This window comes from Mya arenaria, chromosome 3 (assembly GCF_026914265.1).
Source record: "Mya arenaria isolate MELC-2E11 chromosome 3, ASM2691426v1".
In the NCBI taxonomy this organism is placed as follows: domain Eukaryota; kingdom Metazoa; phylum Mollusca; class Bivalvia; order Myida; family Myidae; genus Mya; species Mya arenaria.
The window spans coordinates 51,810,198-51,830,655 of NC_069124.1; the positions used below are offsets into that span (position 1 = coordinate 51,810,198).

Below are 20,458 nucleotides of genomic sequence, written 5' to 3' on the forward strand. Positions count from 1 at the left end.
TAGCACTCAGGAATATTCATTCTTGGATATTTTCATAAAGAAGGGACGTGCAGCAACGGACGGCAAAGTAAGATATCTTATATTAAGGGTATGCTTTAGCAACGGGGCAACAGTAAGACACTGAGATGTACGTTGGTTTTTAAATGCTCAACCGAATGAGTTTATATAATTGCTTAGAACAAATGCGTTCTATCTTATAGCCCATAGCGTTATGGCGGTTATCATACCTATCTTTTGCATTAATTCCAAATTTACATAATCGCAATTTTGTGAAAAGGGTTCTCCCGAAGAAATGTATTAAAACAAACAACAGACTACTAATTTTAAATAAAAATATTTTTCATCAGTTTTGTTGCTGTCGCACGAGTAAACGCACGGCGCCATTTTCTTGCACATAAATATATGCACGCGAACGTTAGAAAAATGAACGACAAGAACAGAAAACATACGTATTCAAATGCTCATGTAATTAAGTAACATTTTGTATACACTCGCGGTAACACATGCCAGTATTATTATAGTGTGATGATTTGAACTGCATACAGTATAATTGTATTATTCATCTGTGAATTTATGAATGTGGATGCAATACAGCTGATAAATGTTTAAATACTTATTGGATTTATTTGACATAGATTAACTTTTATTTGTTTGGATTATCGGAATCACTTTGATTTCAAGTGTTTTAGATAAGAATGCAAACACATATTCAATTTTAACCTCTTCAGTTGGTGCTTCATCGTAATTTAGGCCTTTAATATTATCTTTGGTTTAAAGACGCGCGTGCTTTGTACAATTATTTGCCTACGGCTATAAAATGTACGCGCCATTTTTAATGCGTTAACGCACTGAAAATAACTTATTTGAGCAATGCATGTACATTGCTATATTAGTAAATTAGGTTACACTAATATGATGTTGCTGGGGTTGAGGAGAAAAACAGGCGCAGGTCGTATTTTAATTTAAGTCGTCAAAAATAATTGACAAGATATGGTAATTATTCGTATCTTGCGCAAATACAGGGGGTAAAGAGGTCGAGGTCATGTATTATTTCCCCACGCCATTGTTTAGTAAATGACCATGCTAGGGGAGAGTTTGATAGCCAGTGAGGTCACATGACAAATTGCCTGGTGTCACGGTACTGGCACATGTGACGCCGCTGGACAAGTTTAGCAAACATATGCTACCCCATAGGTGGCAGTGTCAGTCAGAAGTGTTGGATAATATATTATTATATCTCTAAAAATCACCACTCTGACCGGTACTGGTACCTGTTGCTACCGGAGTGACAGGCGGGAATAAACTGTTCAACAGAGACATTCAGAAAAGCAGGAAGCTGTTTGGACTATTGTTTGTTCACAGCATAATTAATAAACATTTCAGGTCATTTTAGTGAGTGTATTTTTATAGACGACATTCTACTCTTCTATACTCGGAAGATCTGATGCAAGAGTTGCGGTAAAGTATACTGTGTGTTGTATATTATTGGTACTCCAGTGTTTCCATAAAGCTTACATTTATTTGGACAGCATGTCGGAGGAGCAGCAATCCAATGGTCATCTCCAAAACAATGACAATACAGTTAACGGTCACCTCGACAACAGCGAGAAAACAGCAATACAGGTGGACGGCAATGGCGCCACGACCTACCTGGCCATTGACGGGGACCTTAAGGCTGGTAATGGAAAACTATCTCAACCTTATCCATACGCCGACGGCGAGAAAGGCGTAACGTCACAGCCACCAAAATCGGTAAGGGACACGTGCTTCTGACGTATCATATTTAGCTCGTCTTTTTGCCCCGAATTGCTCTGGACATATATTGACATAGCCTTTGTTTTGTCGTTTTAGGCGTCAATATAATGATAACTTACCTAGTCTTTAGCTCTTTAACCACAAGCGGATGCAGGGGGGGGGGGGGGCACGCCCTCTTTAATAAGTAAAACAAATATTTAAATACTCTCAAATGCACCATTTCAGACGTTAAACTTTTAAAATTTGAAAGGGGAGTACCCTCGAAACCACCCTACCGACACCTTAAACTATTTTATTTTCGGTTCTGTGGTAGGTGCGAATACAAAATGTTGTGCCCCTAAGTAACGCCCCCTCTTACGTCAATTCCTGGATCTACCCAGGTTATCATACCATGTATTATAACGCATCATGGTGAATGATCAGTAAATATCACCTATTACCTATGCTTGCTTAAAATTGTCTGCGACTTGGATGATTTCATGATCGTTCCCAATCGCCTGCGACTTTATTTCCAATCGTGGGTTGCAGTCACACCAAAATATTGGTCTCCAATGATGGCATGGCGAGTCCACCTAGGCTTTGGTAAACCTGCCACAGATTGGAAGTTGTCGCACAAAGGTCGGCGGTAGGCTGACAGCATTTATAAGCGCTGATTTTTATCTGTACTTGAATCATATGTTTTTTGTGCGTGTTTTGTTTGGTAACTAAAGTCAAATAAGTTAAACATAACAATGCATTAGAAATTAGAATTGAAATGTTTTTGTTTAGTTATGTATAAAACCTAAACTGTGCCCCTTTATACATATGACCCGTGATTTGCGGTCGTTGTCGCAACCTCCTGTGACCTGGACTATGGTCACAACGATGACGAACAAGCAATTTTAATTTAACAGCTTATCGGAGATCTGAACTGTTCTTATATATTGTATTCAAATAGTAAATAGAACAAACATGTTTCTATTATGACTTTTGAATGAACTTTGAACATTAAACAACGTTAAATAATGGACAACAACAATATGCATATTTAATTTAATAATATTTAACTATTATTTATCTAAATATGTCCCACATAGCATGACCTATAACGTTATTATTGTCGTCAATGACAATTTTATTCTTATTTCTGAGATACGTGCAATGATGGAGTGGTATGTTAAAACATTATACGAGCGCTTGTGGCTTTTGATGTAATACTTGACAGTGTTAACGATCAGGGGCGGCTCCATGATTCGTCATCAGGTAGGGGTTTGGGGCGGCCAGTTCCCATATAATGTTAGCCCCTCCATCACTCTGAATCCGCTACTGACCGCTAGTGTTATTATTGCCATACTATGGCGTCTATATTTGCCACCAGGTGACGCTGCAGCTATGCGTGGCCGTGCTTTCCGCCATCATGGGATCCTTCCAGTTCGGCTACAACACTGGCGTCATCAACGCGCCCGAAACGGTAATACAGCATTACAAATAATATTGCATACAAATGGATTGTTTTTTGCATGCCGTATTTTTCGGTACAAATTGTGTTATATTTGTTGCGGGATATATACTAAATGTAAACCTATTTGAACGAATGTCCTCGGTCTTATTTGAATGTTTGCAGACATTTTCATACGTAAATATTTGACATTAAACACTGTATTTTTTATCATAATTAAATCAGCTAGCAGATACATCCACATTTTTATTGTACTCTGGTAATAACACAGCCTCTAAAAGCCTGAGTTTATCCACTTCCTTATACATTCAGCAAATCAAATCCTTCCTGAACATGACGCACTACAACAGAACCGGAAGTGCCATGAAGGACGTCACTATAACGTCACTGTACGCCCTAATTGTGTCCATATTCGCCGTCGGCGGCGTCGTTGGAGGACTAGCTGCTGGATGGTGGGCAGACTTCTTTGGCAGGTAAGACATAATGCTAGGCATTATCAGAGAGGAATTGAATTTAAACACGCAATTGCACAGTCTCTCAATAAAACCATTGTCCATGTTTTCTCTCTAGGAAGTTTGGTATGATCCTTAACAACATTATCGGGATTGCTGCGTGCGTAATGATGTACCTGAGTCGGACCGCCATGTCTTACGAGATGGTTATCGTCGGCAGGCTCCTCGTCGGCATATGCTGTGGTAAGGTGCTGTTCTTGTTTTACCCATCCAGTCGTGAAATAGTGTAAATGAATACAGGTACGACGCCTATATACGGCCAAACTTACATAAATGGTTGCGATCAATTAGGTAAGGGACATGGTCATGATCTAAAATGTAAATTTGTGACTTCTAAATACGCTTGTTTACTTATATCATGCAGGCCTCTTCACGGGGTTAACACCCATGTACCTGTCGGAGATCTCGACGCCCAGTACACGCGGCGCCCTTGGGGTGCTCCACCAGCTGGGAACCGTCACCGGCCTCCTCGCCTCACAGATTCTAGGCTTTCCGGAGATACTCGGAAACAAACACTACTGGAACCTGCTCCTAGGTAAATGATGTTCTCTTTATGAGGTCCTCTTTGGGTTTATTTTCTCAGGAGGGGGTGGGAGTGGATATCGATTAAGGCTGTTAGGTTATCGAACACTTCATTTACTACCTATCACCAAGCTGGTTGCAGTTTTCTGACCAGACTGACGTCTGTATGTTAACGTATCGGTTTAATAAATAAGCTAGGTTTCTGATACTTTCATCCATAGTTACGTTTAATTTTTTACTCAATAGCAACTAATGTCAACTGAAATTTGACCTAAAATCACCAATTTCGCAATCGTTTAAGGCTTTTATATTATTTTCGGTATTTTTTTATCACATTTTTTTCTGCAAACAAAACTCTTTTCAAATTATGACCAAATGATATTGGGTCGCCAGGCAACCAGAAATCACATAGAAGTTGGACGGATACCTTAAAACTATCAGTTCAAAACACTTTTAAATTTCCACCCAGATTGAATTCACACCCTGTTGTCAAATTGCAGGTCTTGGTGTGAGCCCGTGCATCCTACAGCTGTTGTCAATGCCGCTGTGTCCAGAGAGCCCGCGGTTCCTCCTCATTACCAAGGGCAGGGAACACCAGGCCAGGAAGGGTACGTTACTTTGCCGTCAACTTAGCGTGATGGGAACGCCTTTGGTATTGGTGTTCGTCCGGAGTTCGATTCCCGATTTAGGCACATTTTTGCACGGCCTCCTAGCCTTTTAAGTTCTCATTAGATCTCAAAAAAGCCTTAAAGTCCCAAACTATCATGAATAAACCACAAATGCATCAGCCAAATCTAAATTAGGCTTATTAGGTAAGAGCCACTGCTAAAACAAATGTCGTCTCTGCTGATAACAGGCCCACTGATGGTACTCTGTTTTCATAACACGGTGAGTTATATAAAATATCATGAATAAACCACACGCGCATCAATGAAATTCATGAATGAGGCTAATTAGGCCAAACCAGTGCTAATAGACTATAATACGAATGTCATCTGAACATCTAACAGTTTACTGATAGGCGACCCACTATTGATGTTTTGTTTTCGTAACACGGTTAATTCTATATTGACAAGTGTCTTCTTAGGTATTCATGAGATGTATACGTGATACCATGATACCCCGCACACTGTCCATGGAAGTTGAAATGAGTTCATTGTTGACAGTAAAAAACATGAGTTCGTCAACTTTATCATAGATTGAAGATTAACTATAGTGTTGAAGAACAATTTGGGACACGTACAATCTTTTACTGGGCATGGCCTTACAAGTAAATAAATACACTCTTCAAGGTCATTGTGTGTGAGCGGCTATGTAAGACGGTTGATTTGGATACTAGTATAGGATGCACTAGCGGGTCCAGGGGAATGGGATGCAACCGCCGCCCCTACCCCCCCCCCCATTTTTTTTTTAAATCGTTTAAGTTTACTATTTATTTCAATATAAGAAAAGCGAGAACTTAATAACGCCCATAAAGCACGCTTTCGGAATAGAAATTGTTAAAATATTCTAGGGGGGAGTACCCCGAAACCCTTAGCCAACATTTTAAACAACATAAATTTCGGTTTTAAGGGAGGGGCGCAGGTCAAGAGGTTACACGCCTAAGTTACGCCCCCCCCCCTCGCTCTCTCACACGCCAAATCTTGGACCCGCTCCTGGGACATAGGTGGGCTAGGTAACATTGCTGATTTTGGTAACACAAATAAGCGCTCATCGTGCATATAAATGGTAATTACCATACTCAGAAAAGACCTTTAATGTTTTACTTTGTATTGAGATTCCATCCTATCTGATCTTTTATAGAGTTTTAACTAAATAGTAATAGGGGGTTGTTGCTGCACCTTGCCCTTTTTGGTAGCTCCCTTCTGCCTTTATGGAAATCAGCATTGCACCCTTATACCTTCATAGACTTGAATGCATTAATTAATCAACTATTTCTTTTGTTATGTTTAGAAGGTATACACGATAATAAATACGTAGAAACTTGATATATATATATATATGGAAGTTGAAACCTAAAACTACTTCAATTAAACCCGTTTCTAACACTTTCCTGTAAAATTTATAATACTAAAGGTCCTCACAGCCCGAAACAATGATCTTCTGTCCCTCTTTTTTCTGCAATACCCAGCCTTTTTTAAAACCAAGCTTAGGTACTACCGATATCATAACTCTGCCTCGGATGCGTAGCGAGGAACGCCGGAGGTGGTGGAGAAGATTCAGAGTGCGGCAGAGGTGCGCCCGAGAACAGCGATGCGTGGCTAGGTACGCCAGAGGAGGTGGAGAAGATTCAGAGAGCAGCAGAGGTGCGCCCGAAAACAGCGATGCGTGGCTAGGTACGCCAGAGGAGGTGGAGAAGATTCAGAGTGCGGCAGAGGTGCGCCCGAGAACAGCGATGCATGGCTAGGTACGCCAGAGGAGGTTAGAAGATTCAGAGTGCGGCAGAGGTGCGCCCGAGAACAGCGATGCGTAGCGAGGAACGCCAGAGGAGGTGGAGAAGATTCAGAGTGCGGCAGAGGTGCGCCCGAGAACAGCGATGCGTAGCGAGGTACGCCAGAGGAGGTTAGAAGATTCAGAGTGCGGCAGAGGTGCCTGAGAACAGCGATGCGTAGTGAGGAACGCCAGAGGAGGTGGAGAAGATTCAGAGTGCGGCAGAGGTGCGCCCGAGAACAGCGATGCGTAGCGAGGAACGCCAGAGGAGGTGGAGAAGATTCAGAGTGCGGCATAGGTGCGCCCGAGAACAGCGAAGCGTAGCGAGGAACGCAAGAGGAGGTGGAGAAGATTCAGAGTGCGGCAGAGGTGCGTCCGAGAAGAACAGCGATGCGAAGCGAGGTACGCCAGGGGAGGTGGAGAAGATTCAGAGTGCGGCAGAGGTGCGCCCGAGAACAGCGATGCGTAGCGAGGAACGCCAGAGGTGGTGGAGAAGATTCAGAGTGCAGCAGAGGTGCGCTCGAGAACAATGTAGCGCATATCATGCATTCTTTCATAACATATACAATATGCATTTCAGCTTTGCAGTCGTTACGAGGTATACCCGACGTATCGAGTGAAATTGAAGAGATGAAGTCAGAGTGCGCCGCAGGTACCAAAGAGGACAAGGTAGCAACCGTTTGGCCATTCCCACAAATCGCTATGATAGGCTTATATCCATTTCATGTTTTACGTATACTATGAAATAACAATGTGTCGTGCTCTTAAAGCTGCACTATGATAAAAGCTTACTGTAAAAATTAAACCTGCACCCTAACCTAAGTAAACAACTTTTTTACTTTTTGTCTTAGAATTAACCATTTTTGGCGAAAATGCCTGCAAACCAGTGATTAAAGACTGCTGACAAAATATCAGATCGCAGATTTTCATATTTCCATTCCAAATTTAATATTTTACTAACGGTTTAAGGAAAATGCATTTTAAAAACATGAATTTTGGATCTGCGATGAGACTTTCATCACTGGTTTGCACATGTTTAACATTTGCTCGTTCCAAGACAACAAATAAAAAAAGTTGTCAAAACTTTCAATCAGTGAGGGCGCAGCCTTAATTTATACAAGAAACTTTTATCTTAAAGTTGTTATGCACCTCTAATTATCTCTGAAAGAAACGTTTTATTATTAATTATATACATATATATGGACATGTACCTTCGAACGTTTACACACACTCGAAATTTAACCCCTACGATTTTCATTGATTCTAGTGCGAACTTTGATTCTAGATGTCAATCTTCTTGAAATGTAGTACATCTGGATACATGAGATCTTACTCCATTCCAGGTGAGCATATTTGGTTTGTTCCGGAAACGCTCACTGCGCATGCCCTTGGTAATCAGCATCGTCATGCAACTTTCTCAGCAGTTTTCAGGAATAAACGCCGTAAGTATGATTTGGAAACATACTGTTATATTTCGTGTAAGATGTATAGCCTTTTTACTCAAACAATGTTTTATTATCGTGAAAAAGAATAGCCACGAATAATGGTAAATGTATTACAGTTCCGATAAGCAGATACTCAAATTTTCTTTCCAGATTTTCTACTACTCCTTCACCCTTTTCAAACAAGCGGGTCTGGCGGAGACGACGTCGGCGCACGCTACTTCCGGTGTAGGCGCCACAATGATCCTGATGACCCTGATCACAGTGCCTCTTATGGACCGGGTGGGGCGGCGGTCCCTCCACCTCCTGGGGCTTGGAGGCATGTTTATCTTCAGCGTCCTCATCACCCTCTGTCTCTCACTCACGGTAGGTAGAATACATACATTTATATATGGTTCATAGACGTCTTTGGTCGCATAATGAATTTCTTCTCTCTCTTTCTTTTTCTTTTAGATAAGTCACTTGTTTTTAAAATTGTTTTACGCCGGAGCAAAAATTCACTCATTATAAAATATTTCAGATTCACTCCTGGATGTGACTACGCATTTTCATTAAGCGAAGAATCCGCAAACATATGTCGTATACATGTATATGTGTGTGTGTGGACATGTTCATTGAAATGTTATTAGTAGTAAGCATTTACCAAAAAAAATGGGCTGGAGTTTTGCAGACTGCTAATTTACAAAAATAATTGTACGACAAATTTGAAGAATACTGCCATGCCATTGGACAAACTATAATTTTGAACACTAATGTGGGTCTGTTTGTTTCTAGTACCTTGCGGACTGGTTGAGGGTGGGCAACATCGTGGTCTCTCTCCTGTATGTCGTCTTCTTCGCCATTGGACCCGGTAAGAAAATAGTATAATGACGCTTTACGCATTGGGAGGTCACTCATAAGTACTTAATCGCGAACATTAGTATCTTAAACATATACTCGGTTGGTGTGACATTCAACTTAGAACCCTGTTGTAACCACGACACGAATGTTTACGGAAGTGTTTCTGTAATGAACCTCGTACTTCCACATGCATGAATTGCTTAGTTTTGTTATTAAACCATACAAAAACTAATTTAGATTCTGTAATCCCATATCCTGTCCTCAGGTTTTGTGCCGTTGTTGATCGTGCCTGAGCTGTTTTTGCATGTTCCACGGCCGGCCGCTATGAGCGTCTCAGTCCTCTTTATAACTGGGTCGTAAACTTCATGTTTTGTAACACACATATTCTTCTCTATTCGCAGGTTCTATCCCGTGGTTGATCGTGTCTGAGCTTTTCCCACAAGGTCCACGGCCGGCCGCCATGAGCGTCTCAGTCCTCGTTAACTGGGTCGCCAACTTTACCGTCGGTTACTCTTTCCCGTACATGCAGGTACGTACAAAACAATCTTATTCAAATCATATCATGACGTTCATTCCATTACCAGGGGCAGTCCAAGATTTAACGTTAGAGGGGGCATAACTTAGGGGCGTGACCTTTTGACTTGAGCCCCTGCCTCCGTAATCCATTTTGTTTAAAGTTTTGGAAGGGAGTGTGGGGTTCTCCCCACGAAATTTTAAACAATTTCTAGTCCTAAATGGTGCATTATATGTTATATTCATCTGCTGTCCTATTTCTCCTTATTTTGTGACGTCACAAAATGGGGAAAACAGGACATAGACTAGAGCTCTTATACGACCAGTATGTAGATTGTTTACTTCTATGCCTGCAAGTTAAATAAAATTACCAAGACAAGCTCTCAATAGCAAGCACACAACAGCAGCCAATTGTATAAAACTAGTTAGGTCTTTGGACTGGTTCAAGTTAGCCAAAAAGTTCATTCATTGGTCAATATTTATCCGAATATTAATAAAATGTATTAGCCATTGAAATCACTTCAAAGTGCAAACTAGCCTAAAGATTACATGTGGACAAAATATAAAAGCATTGGCCAAACAAATGGCTGCTAAAGTCTAGATTAAAGAAACCAATAAGGCAAGGGAAATCGAAGTCGACTTAAGGAATGACAAATGTAGTGTCAACGAGTTGATAGATTCTAATTATATAAATGATTTATTCTAGATTTAGTGTAACCGTATTTTGTTTATCATTTTCAGAGTGGCCTTGGGGATTTTTCGTTCCTGCCGTTCACCGTGTTACTTGGCCTTTTCTTCCTGTTCACACTGAAATTCGTCCCAGAAACCAAAAATAAAACCATAGAAGAAATAACACAAAACTGGCGAACGGACAAACGACAAGACGCTGTCTTTGAACAGCATGTCAGCACAGCAGATGAAAAGAATCGACTGTGATATCACAATCTATAGACAGTATTTTTGGCTTTTATGACTTATAAAAATGATCTGATTACCCTCACCTCACTCTTTCGTGTGTACCTTTAATTGTGTTGTTACATTTCTATGTTTTCATACATATATGTTTTACGTGTATTCTGTATCTTGAATATCCAGTGCTCATCTGCTGCGTTTTTCGAAATGCGTACATTTTTGTATTCATCGAAATGCATAAATTTTTGTTTTCACCGAAATGCGTAAATTTTTGATTCACCGAAATGCGAAATTTTTCGTTTTCAAGGAAATGCGTGATTTTGTATATTCACCGAAGTGCGTTTGTTTTTGTATTCACCGAATTGTGTTGATGTTTGTATTCACCCAAATGCGCTAATGTTTGGATTTTCGTGACTTCCATGTCTGTTCTCTTATCACGTTTGTATTATCCTGTTAGTCATATTTATCGTCACACGCGCAAAATTCGTTTCATGAAAAAAATGAATATTAATTTTATACTACGCTACTACTTATGCGATAAAGATAAAAATAAAATAGAAGAATAATTGGACTGATTTGGAATTGGAACTGTTGTTGCTAAGAATAGAACTCTGTATCCGGAGAGAAAAACACTTCGAAAAATCGGCGAGATGGTCTAACATAAGGGGCCAAGAAAACGTCATAAAGATAAATTGTTGAAACCAATCACTTGTATTTATAATCATTTATTTCATTATATAATCGTTTACCATACAATTTGTTAAACGAAGTTTAAATAACTTGGTATTTTCGCATATCAAGAGTAGTATACTAGCATACAAAATACAAATGGTGCATTGCGGCATGGCAGGCAAAGCATATCACAATACACTTTGGAATGTAAAATATGCTTTAGACTATAGATATGAAAATGCATGTACAGTCATTTTATTGAATAACATGTTGTTGAAATATTTTTTTATGAAATATTGAAGCATCACAAAACATTTTTGTTGTTCGGTTTAGTTTCAAAACCAATACAAAACAAACTGCACAACTTTCAAGGCTGTTGTTAGGTCCGCCAGAGTTACTGGTCTTGTTGATATATATTTATCTATGAATCATTTTTAATGAATATATATATGTACGAAATATATAGGTATTCCAATACCGTGTATTATATTATTGTATCAAAGGCGAACTTTGAAATAAAATATTGACGTGTACAACACAAGCTGTCCAAACTGTAGAGAAATAAAATATCTTTTCATGAATATTTTATACAAACATAGATTAAGACCTTGATTAGATGTGAAAAGCATTAAATGAAATGTGCACAGGGATCCTTACATAAATGCATAAGACAAGAATTGAAAAGAACATGTACACATAAAAAGCAATACAATAACTATAGCAGGCATTATATAGTATGGACATGTCAATCTTAGCAGCAACATATAGTGGCAGGGATGTGATTCAGGGACCTCTTCAGGCCTCCAGTGGGGCGAGGGAACCTGCAGTAGAAGCAAAACTGCCCTTTTCTTTTGTGGGCTCTCCTGATTTCATGTATTAAGCAAGCTGGAGAATCATTAATGACGCAATATAAAGTAACTACCAGAAGCAACCAATTAACTTTTTTTGAATTAGTAAACAAAAACTTTAATCCTTGAATCCGCTGTCAAATCACATCCCCGAATGGGTACATACGCATCTTCGGTAGCGAAGAAGTGACGGGACATCAAGGATGAGGTCAAAATACTTGTGCATGTTTCACAAACATATTGCACAAAATACACATAAGGGTTTGGTTGCATAAAGAGACATATAGCATTTAGCTTGACATTTCTGATAAAACGCTAAAATGGTACAATATTTTACATCAGACCAAGTTAAACAAAATGATTGAGACACATTATAGTAAAGTCACAAATGATATAAGACAAGGCACTCATAGTTTATGCGTACAGACTTATTCGGGCAAGATTATTTGAACAAATAATAAGAGCTACTTGTATATGAATATATATGATTGCTTTCATAAAAATGGTTACAGAAAACATATTAAATGTTTTGTTTAATTGTTATACTTCTTCCAAAACATTCATCATGTTACCAAATGCTATATATATAGATAAGGGTTTACCAGTAACTTAAATATATATATATATATATATATACATATGATTTAAAGCCATATTGTGGATATATCATTTTGGGTGTCACTTTAAACGGCAATCATCCATCTTGCATATATCTGTATGTGTCTCGATGTAGGACAGTGAAATACCCTCCTTAAACGTTGAACACCAACCAGCAAAGTGTCAATTTATCATTAAAATCATCATGATCAATTCTTTTCGCTTGCTCCCTGTGCGACTCCTTTCATCAGGATGGGTCCGCCCTTATGAAGGTAAACAGCCGGCCATACGACATACTCAACACGATTTCCGGTTTTGGTGTATGCTCGGTAGACGTCGGAATTAAAGGCGCCATCTTCAGGGGCGGCCCAGTGAATTGTGACGGGCGGATCTTGGATTCGCATCAACCAACACAGCTCCACACACCTTCAGCGAAATGAAAGGGTTTTGAATGTTTGAAATGATTCCAATTGGTAGTTATAATTTTAACTTACAGGCGCGTAGCCAGGCCCAATTTGGGATTACGCAGATCGACGTCGTTGGGTGAGTAGGGGGTATTTTAAATTCGTGGTTTTTGGTATGACAAAAGCTTCGACATGTCAAAAATTCATTACGCAACTGCGTATGTGCGTACAGTCAGCTACGCGCCTGACTTTTTTCTTTTTCTTCTCCTGATTGCGTTTGTAATACATTATGTTTCAATCATTAAATTAGCTATCTACTGGTAATGTTAACTTCTTATAATACTTCTTATACTCCTAGATGTAAAACATAGCATAAGACAAATTTAGCATTGCTTACTTGGTGATGTAAGTTTTACATGCGTCCACAATTCTGTCCCCGAACTCATCAGAGCGCCGTAACTTGTTCAGGACTTCCTGAAATATGAAAAAAGGCGCATCTGTTCATTGTATCTGCTGTTTTTGACAATTAAGCTACACTTGACTTATTAATATGGGAAATCGTAAAACAGACTTAATAACACAATAATAATTAACAACACGTTAAGAAAAAGATGCGAAAGTCAAAATGGATACTCGTACACTTTATTATATATATGAAGGCTCGGAGAAAAAAACAACTACGCCATTGTTTTGGCAATGCAGACAAGACAGAACTGATAGAATTAACAAAACTGCCATCTGAATCAAACCGTTACAGTCCGTTATCACCAGAATAAGAAGAAGATTATTTCCCTTTTCCAAATATAACAACCTGATAATATTACAGAACTTGTTATCTCTCATCACAGAGAGAAGGAATTACTTCTATCCATAGTATACAAAACTTGCGTACCTGACGAGTTGCCTTGAAAAAGTTCACAGCAATAGGTTGCTGAATGATCTCTAACAAATTGTAAAATTCAAAACACCGATCAAAGCCGGCAAACTTCCAGATGAGTGGAAACATGCCTACGATACACAAGCCTCAAAAAAGACGACCATCACTTACCCCGTTTTACTTTTCGAAACTACTTTGTCTTCACAAACCTCGAGAAACAGATTGAACATAACCCCATCCCAACCATGCCTTCAAAGGCGACTACTCCTGCGAATCCCAACTTATGATCTAATTTGGTAGCAGTAATCAAGTATTGGTTGATTCCATCATATTAGAATCCAAATATGCGATCGATATCGTGTCGGACAGGACATTTATTAACATGCCCCAATGCCTTGATATTAAAGAACATTTTCTAGTTTGAATAAGCAACCGGGATGAACAGTTAACACCAGGCAGTGCGAAAGCAGGCGTTACCCAAGTCACAGTACTATCGAATAATTGTCCGAGTACTCGAGTACCAATTCTACTACTCGTTGCCATCCCTAATTTATACTGATCAGCTGCAAGATGTATCAATACAAACAACTCAATTCGACGAGAAGGCCGCGTTACAAAAACACTAAAGGAACTAGAACTACCGACTCTCCAAGATAGAAGGAAGCAGCAGCGCCTCAAACATTTGGGTATATGGGTGTGGAAGGACACGCACCGGTTATGGACATTCGATATGAGACAACCTCATACCCGTTCAACAAGGACTAAACTATGTAATGACCATATAAGTGACAGTTTTGTTGAACAATTTGCGTGGAACAACGAACAGTTTTTTAAGCTGGTATGTTTAAAACTAGAATATGTAATCTGCTTTGAGCGATCACCTTTTGAGAATAATTTAACAATTATTTATCATGGGAACGACTTATGTAACTAGAGCATTATGTTTCACTATTGAAATCAGAATGAAAAGTGTTATATGACTGTTGATTGAACTTCGTCGAGATAGTATGCCCTTGATGTAACCATTGCAGTAAAGATTTGAAAACTTATGGTATATTTGGTCAAACTATGACAATGCAACGGCCATAACTCAGGAGTTGAAAGTGCGATTTTGCTATTGATCGAAAGTATTTCAGATCGTTTTACTTTGAAATGTAACACCCGGACGACATGATCCCTATATGCATGCCTTGCTACCAAGGCGACATCGAACAGAAAACCTTACAAAATCTTTCCTCGTCAGAAATCAACAGCTTGGTATTGGAATTAAGGCTGAAGTTGCAAATTAAATAGTTCAAAATGTTTATTATTTACCTTAGAGACTGTCAAGCCATCTTTGGAATATTGTAAAACCTAAATATTAGAATATTAACATATTTTGTGACGAACCTTTTCAATTACAGGCCACACTTGCTTGGCGACCTTCTTCCGGTACTCCTTAATACCCTGGCGAACTTCGACTGGAACTTCCGGTAGCTTTTCACCCTTCAACTAAGTAAACATTGATAATCATAATGACATGCTATGCATTTAATCAATTGATTTGAAAAATTATATGTGAAACATTAAAGCATTTGTATCCATGTATCTGTTCTTGAAAGTGGCTGAGAAATGTTATAGACTCAAAAAGCCAACAGACGCATACACCTTTCTTCCAAAAAAGACCCTAACCAACATGCTAATTGTTTCATGAAAGTATTAGCAAAAACCAAAAAGTTTATAACATGTTAGTAAAAAGAACAAGTATGTTTACTTTTTAAAGTATGTTAATCTGTCAAGTATAAATTAATATAACGTAGTAAATAGTACGATATTAAAGATTCAGCAGCCCTACCTTTGGCACAGAATGGGCCTTCTTACTCTTGTCTCTGCCCGGCGAGTCGTTCTCCTGTACACAGGGGTTCGGTACATATAGGTTAGATAACAAGTATAGGATCATTATGAACAGTATTATGTTGTTATTAACATTCTAGAACCAATCTGAAAACTTCACCATCGGTACAATCGTAACAACTCGGCTGTGTCCGGCAAGCTTCGGGATAAACCTCGTAAACAGGCATCAAGATATACGAAATGTGATGAGGCCGCCGGCGACTAACTCAAAAAACATAACGCTAAGTAGACCCATTCGATAAAGTAAACAATATACTGAAATGAAGGATTTGGATTCGTGTTTTAATAACGCTTTGGAGAAGAAAATATTGATACTCTTCGCCATGAATTATGGACAGTAAATATATCCATTGACGATTGAAAACACATACAACGCGTTTTCCATATGGGCGCCGCCATGATGGACTATTTTTAAAACCCGTATTATTTCCGGGGTCATATCTGTTGGATAATGGCCGAGGTGTTTCGATTGCAGTTCCACAATATCATTGTCTTCAATATTTGCTTTACATGAAGAACCGATAGCAATCATTTGTAAAAATGGAAAATTGTTTTTTTGTAAAGAAAAAACACACACCACCAATATCAACGTTCTTGTTTTAATGTGCAAACTAAATATAACATGCGGATATTTATCCTGTTTTATCCAATTACCAGACGATGTCTCATGTTTAATACGCAACAAAGCTAACCTGCTTCTGATGGTGAAGTCATCATGCATTCCCCATAAACGACAGAAAATGTTACTTTTAGACAATTTATGGTTAAAATAGTAAAAGAACTGCTTTAACCAAACACCCCATAGAAGACCACCAACAAAGGCGATTACTATACGTATAACATGTATGTTACTTGAGTGTTAAAACCTCGGAATGGCTCGTATTTAAACGAAACGATATGTACATGTATACATGAAAGAGGAATTTATTCACAGAAAATTATTAAAAGGCGAGGTCATGCGTTTAAAGAAATAATTAAAGCCTCTTGGTAAGCCAGTATAAAAGAAAGAATTTAAGCAGACACAAGGCGAAGCTGGCAATGATATTGGGCCGATTGTTCAGAACTATGTTAAAGTTAAAGCGTTGTTAACGCCAACGTTGTTAATTTACAAATCTTAACTACTCTAGAAGTTTCATGACACCCGTGTAGCTGTAGCTTGGGTTGTTTAATTTAAACGTATCATCGCACCATAAAAAACGTTCATCTTTAATAGTTAACAACGATGGTGGTAACAACGTTGTTAACGTTAAAAAAAGTTCTGAACATTGGCCCAATGTCCGGGATTTGTTTGAAAATGTATATCATTGTAATTTGATTTTGCAACCATTAAAAAAGGTTATGTGTAAAGACTGCCACGTGACTTTGCAAACTAATTTCAACTAACATAAGTAATACAATATTGTAAATCCATGCTCCAAAAGGATGCTAGTTGCAAGAACCTGCAAGTCACGTGACCGTTTTACATGCAGACAAAACATAATTGTGTCTAGCAAAGGAATATCGTGATAGGAAAGCAAACATAACTTACAACTTTCTTCTTTTCCGTGGACAGGTTCGGCAGGGTGGGTCTACTACTTTTATGGGAGGAAAACCTTGGAATCTAAATACAGGGAATGGTGTACTTCGTGAATTTCTGGCTGTGGTCATTTTGTATACATATTCAGGAAATGTTTGGAAATGTGGGAGTTGCGGAAAATGCAAGTTAACACGAACAAATACAAAATGTGCGTCAAAAGATTAAAAAAGGTAAAGCGCTAAAATCTGCTATAAAACAAAAAAAAATCTACTTTGGAGATATTCGTTGTTAAACTAAAATCATTGTAATTAAGATTAATCCATTTCATTTCTACAGAAATGTTAGAATGTAAACCCAAATAGACAAGCAAGTTTATTAAAGCTCCAACTTTAGCAAAAGACACTCGGGAGAAAATAAGCGTACAGAAAGAATAAGTAACTATCAGCAATATGAGACTTATCCATCAATAAAGCCTTGAACTATTTTTCGAAATTTCATATTAAGTACATCGGCGCATGCTTGTTTTTCATCAGTTAAGTATTAAATCTACATACAGCATGTAGATTATTTTACATATGAACATTTGAACCAACATTTAAACAAGCAAATACAGCAATCTTTACTGACAAAGGGACAAAAAGCACAAGCATCATACAAGCTCACCTTAGACATGGAGTGTTTGGAGCCCGTAGGACTCCTCAAACCGTCCGTGCCGTTTGTGTCAGGGCTCGGAGGTGCTTCCATGGGCGGTAAGAACAGATCCTCGTCGATCCGGCCTTGTTGGTTTTCTGCCGCCTCCTGGCAATGCTTGTATATCGTCTGTAGGTGAACCGATCAAATTTATTAGACACAGCTAAGAAACAGTAAGAGTGGCAGCCAATTCCCTCCTCTTACTGGAACATTTTGTATACTTGTTAAAAGGCTTATAAAAGAGTTTACTAGATCCGCGGTCGTTTTACTTACAACAAGCAAATCTAACAGAGTCTTCAGGATCTTTTCCTCTTCCATTTCTAGTTTCTCGAGATTCTCGGAGGCGTCGGTCCACTGGTCATCATACACCTGGGACAGCTGCTCCCCGATCTTCTGTGGCCGTTGGGGATCGCTCAGGTCAGCGATGTTTGGATTTCCGTCCAGCACGCGCGCCGCAGTCACCGAGCTTAGGCTGAACGAGTGGGGAAATTGAAATATTGAAGCTGTTTGGAAAGTGATTGCATCCATCGCTATGTTTATAGTTGGCATCTTAAAGCAGGCTACCATTGAAACATTCGAAACAATAATTGAAAGAAAACACATTTTGTTTTAAATTTTTGAACTGTTAAGTGATCAATGGTCAGTCAAACGATAAAGCAACCAGTTGAGTACACACTAAAAAGTCCTACCGATTATTTTCGTTTAGATAATAATAAGAAGACATGTTTGAATCGGTCAAGCATAAACTTATCATTGGCCACAAAATCGTAATCACACGAATGTAAGGAGGAGTAGTGTTCAAAACTGCCAATACAAAAATAATATTAAAATATGCTAGTTTTAAGGATATACATTAGTACAACAGGTATATAATTTCATAGTAGAATACATTTGTGTTTGTAAAGTATTGCAAATATGCTATAAACCTATTAGTGGGGTCATAACAATTGCTAGATATTGATGGTGACGTTCATATATACCTATCAACAACATCGGTCGATCTAGAAAACAACTATTGGACAGGACAATAGTTCGCAAGCTGCTATATATCTTATATGCATCGTTAATAAGCGCAAGAAATATAATGGCATGCATTTTTCAAACAGATAACCGCTAACTATTTTTTTAGAAACCCCATAATGAATCCACAGTCTCGACCCAATGATGATACGTACCGCGTGAGCAGTTTGTCCTTTTCCTCCTCCGCGCGAGCGAGTTTGGCCTTATAGTTCTCGACCTGCTCCTGTATTTTGTTAACCTCGTTCCTGCAGCCTTCCTTCTGCCTAAAAGTTCAAAATGAAATTCAATGTTTAAACGTGGCTCGAAATGCTTATGCTTAATATTTCGTTTCAGAACAATGGCCATGTCTATATGACAGTTTAACATATAGAATAGAAATGTTTACATGTCACTCTGACCTATAAGTACGATGGTCATGTCCATATGACAATGTATCATACAGAATATAATGATGACATTGTATGGCCAGCATTTCAAAGGTTCCAGCTCAAACATTTGCTTTCGGTGGCATTGTGGCGCATAATTCTTCCACAATTATCAAGGCAATCGTTCACAGATATCATGGTAATCGTCCAAAATTATCAAGATAACTTTCCACAGATATCGTGGTAATCATATACAGATATCATGGTAAATATCCACAGATATCGTATTAATCTTCCACAGATATCTTAGCAATCTTCCACATATATCGTTGTAATCTTCTAAATATATCGTGGCAATCTTCCACAAATATCGCGATAATCATCCACAGATATCATGGTGATCTTCCACAGATATCATGGTGATCTTCTACAAATATCATGGTGATCTTCCACAGATATCATGGCAATCTTCCACAGATATCATGGTAATGTACCACATATATCATGGTAATGTCCCACAGATATCATGGCAATCTTCCACAGATATCATGGTGATCTTCCACAGATATCATGGTGATCTTCTACAAATATCATGGCAATCTTCCACAGATATCATGGTGATCTTCCACAGATATCATGGTGATCTTCTACAAATATCATGGCAATCTTCCACAGATATCATGGCAATCTTCCACAGATATCATGGTAATGCACCACATATATCATGGTAATGTCCCACAGATATCATGGCAATCTTCCACAGATATCATGGTAATGTCCCACAGATATCATGGAAATCTTGCCTGTTTGCTTCCTCGTCTTTCTGGTGCTTAAGTGCATCCATCTCCTTCACAAGAGCCCCATTCTCCTGGTTCAGAAGGTCTTTGTCGCTGATCAGTCTGAAACACAGTACAACAATTCGGTTGCAAATTTTTGCATCTGGATAGAATACAACCAATTGCTATTATTTAACTCTTTTACCTTGTGTATATTGTAAAGGCAGATTTACTATTTGGACATTGAATGATAATGTCCGCGTGTCGATTGTGACCCCTAAACGCTCTTTTCTGTAATCAACACCCCTAAACCTTCTTTTTGTAATCATAAAGGTTTATTGCACATCGACTTCTAGCTTAATACATTACCACCCTTTTAAGTTCTTATTGTTCCTGTATCTAAAAACATTGAGATCTTGGTCGTTATTATTTCCTC

General features: G+C 38.6%; 2 protein-coding genes across 10 annotated transcripts in view; one reads left to right on the top strand and one right to left on the bottom strand.

Moving 5' to 3' along the window:
- Positions 1-11,093, top strand: LOC128227460 (glucose transporter type 1-like). 5 transcript variants are annotated; one of them, XM_052938028.1, is made up of 13 exons: positions 1-67; positions 1,530-1,752; positions 3,113-3,205; positions 3,506-3,666; positions 3,764-3,888; positions 4,070-4,240; positions 4,728-4,835; positions 7,238-7,326; positions 8,001-8,099; positions 8,253-8,465; positions 8,874-8,949; positions 9,341-9,468; positions 10,194-11,093. In XM_052938028.1, exons 2-13 carry the CDS (start codon positions 1,531-1,533, stop codon positions 10,386-10,388), a joined length of 1,680 nt encoding a protein of 559 aa, XP_052793988.1. In that variant the 5' UTR covers positions 1-67; position 1,530; the 3' UTR covers positions 10,389-11,093. The 5 variants fall into 5 exon arrangements, with proteins under 5 accessions (XP_052793988.1, XP_052793990.1, XP_052793987.1 ...); XM_052938030.1 differs by lacking the exon at positions 1-67 and adding an exon at positions 543-603; XM_052938027.1 differs by lacking the exon at positions 1-67 and adding an exon at positions 556-993.
- The window catches only part of LOC128227459 (putative uncharacterized protein MYH16), a 19,569-nt gene continuing 10,184 nt past the window's right edge, over positions 11,074-20,458 (bottom strand). For 2 of the 5 annotated variants that reach the window (XM_052938024.1, XM_052938021.1), the window contains 9 exons: positions 20,050-20,145; positions 19,037-19,144; positions 18,135-18,333; positions 17,835-17,990; positions 17,184-17,255; positions 15,597-15,650; positions 15,152-15,253; positions 13,283-13,359; positions 11,074-12,907 (listed from right to left, as the gene is read on the bottom strand). In XM_052938024.1, coding sequence (XP_052793984.1) covers positions 12,691-12,907; positions 13,283-13,359; positions 15,152-15,253; positions 15,597-15,650; positions 17,184-17,255; positions 17,835-17,990; positions 18,135-18,333; positions 19,037-19,144; positions 20,050-20,145 — 1,081 coding nt within the window. In that variant the 3' untranslated portion in view covers positions 11,074-12,690. The remainder of the gene's footprint in view (positions 12,908-13,282; positions 13,360-15,151; positions 15,254-15,596; positions 15,651-17,183; positions 17,256-17,834; positions 17,991-18,134; positions 18,334-19,036; positions 19,145-20,049; positions 20,146-20,458) is intronic. The other 3 variants (XM_052938023.1, XM_052938022.1, XM_052938025.1) reach the window with 3 other exon arrangements.

Excerpts from the sequence above, each read along its gene's own strand:
- LOC128227460 (XM_052938028.1), top strand. The coding sequence starts at position 1,531 with ATGTCGGAGGAGCAGCAATCCAATGGTCATCTCCAAAACAATGACAAT. Across the intron at positions 7,327-8,000 it reads CAGGTACCAAAGAGGACAAG|GTGAGCATATTTGGTTTGTT; the intron begins GTAGCAACCGTT and ends ACTCCATTCCAG. Across the intron at positions 9,469-10,193 it reads ACTCTTTCCCGTACATGCAG|AGTGGCCTTGGGGATTTTTC; the intron begins GTACGTACAAAA and ends TATCATTTTCAG.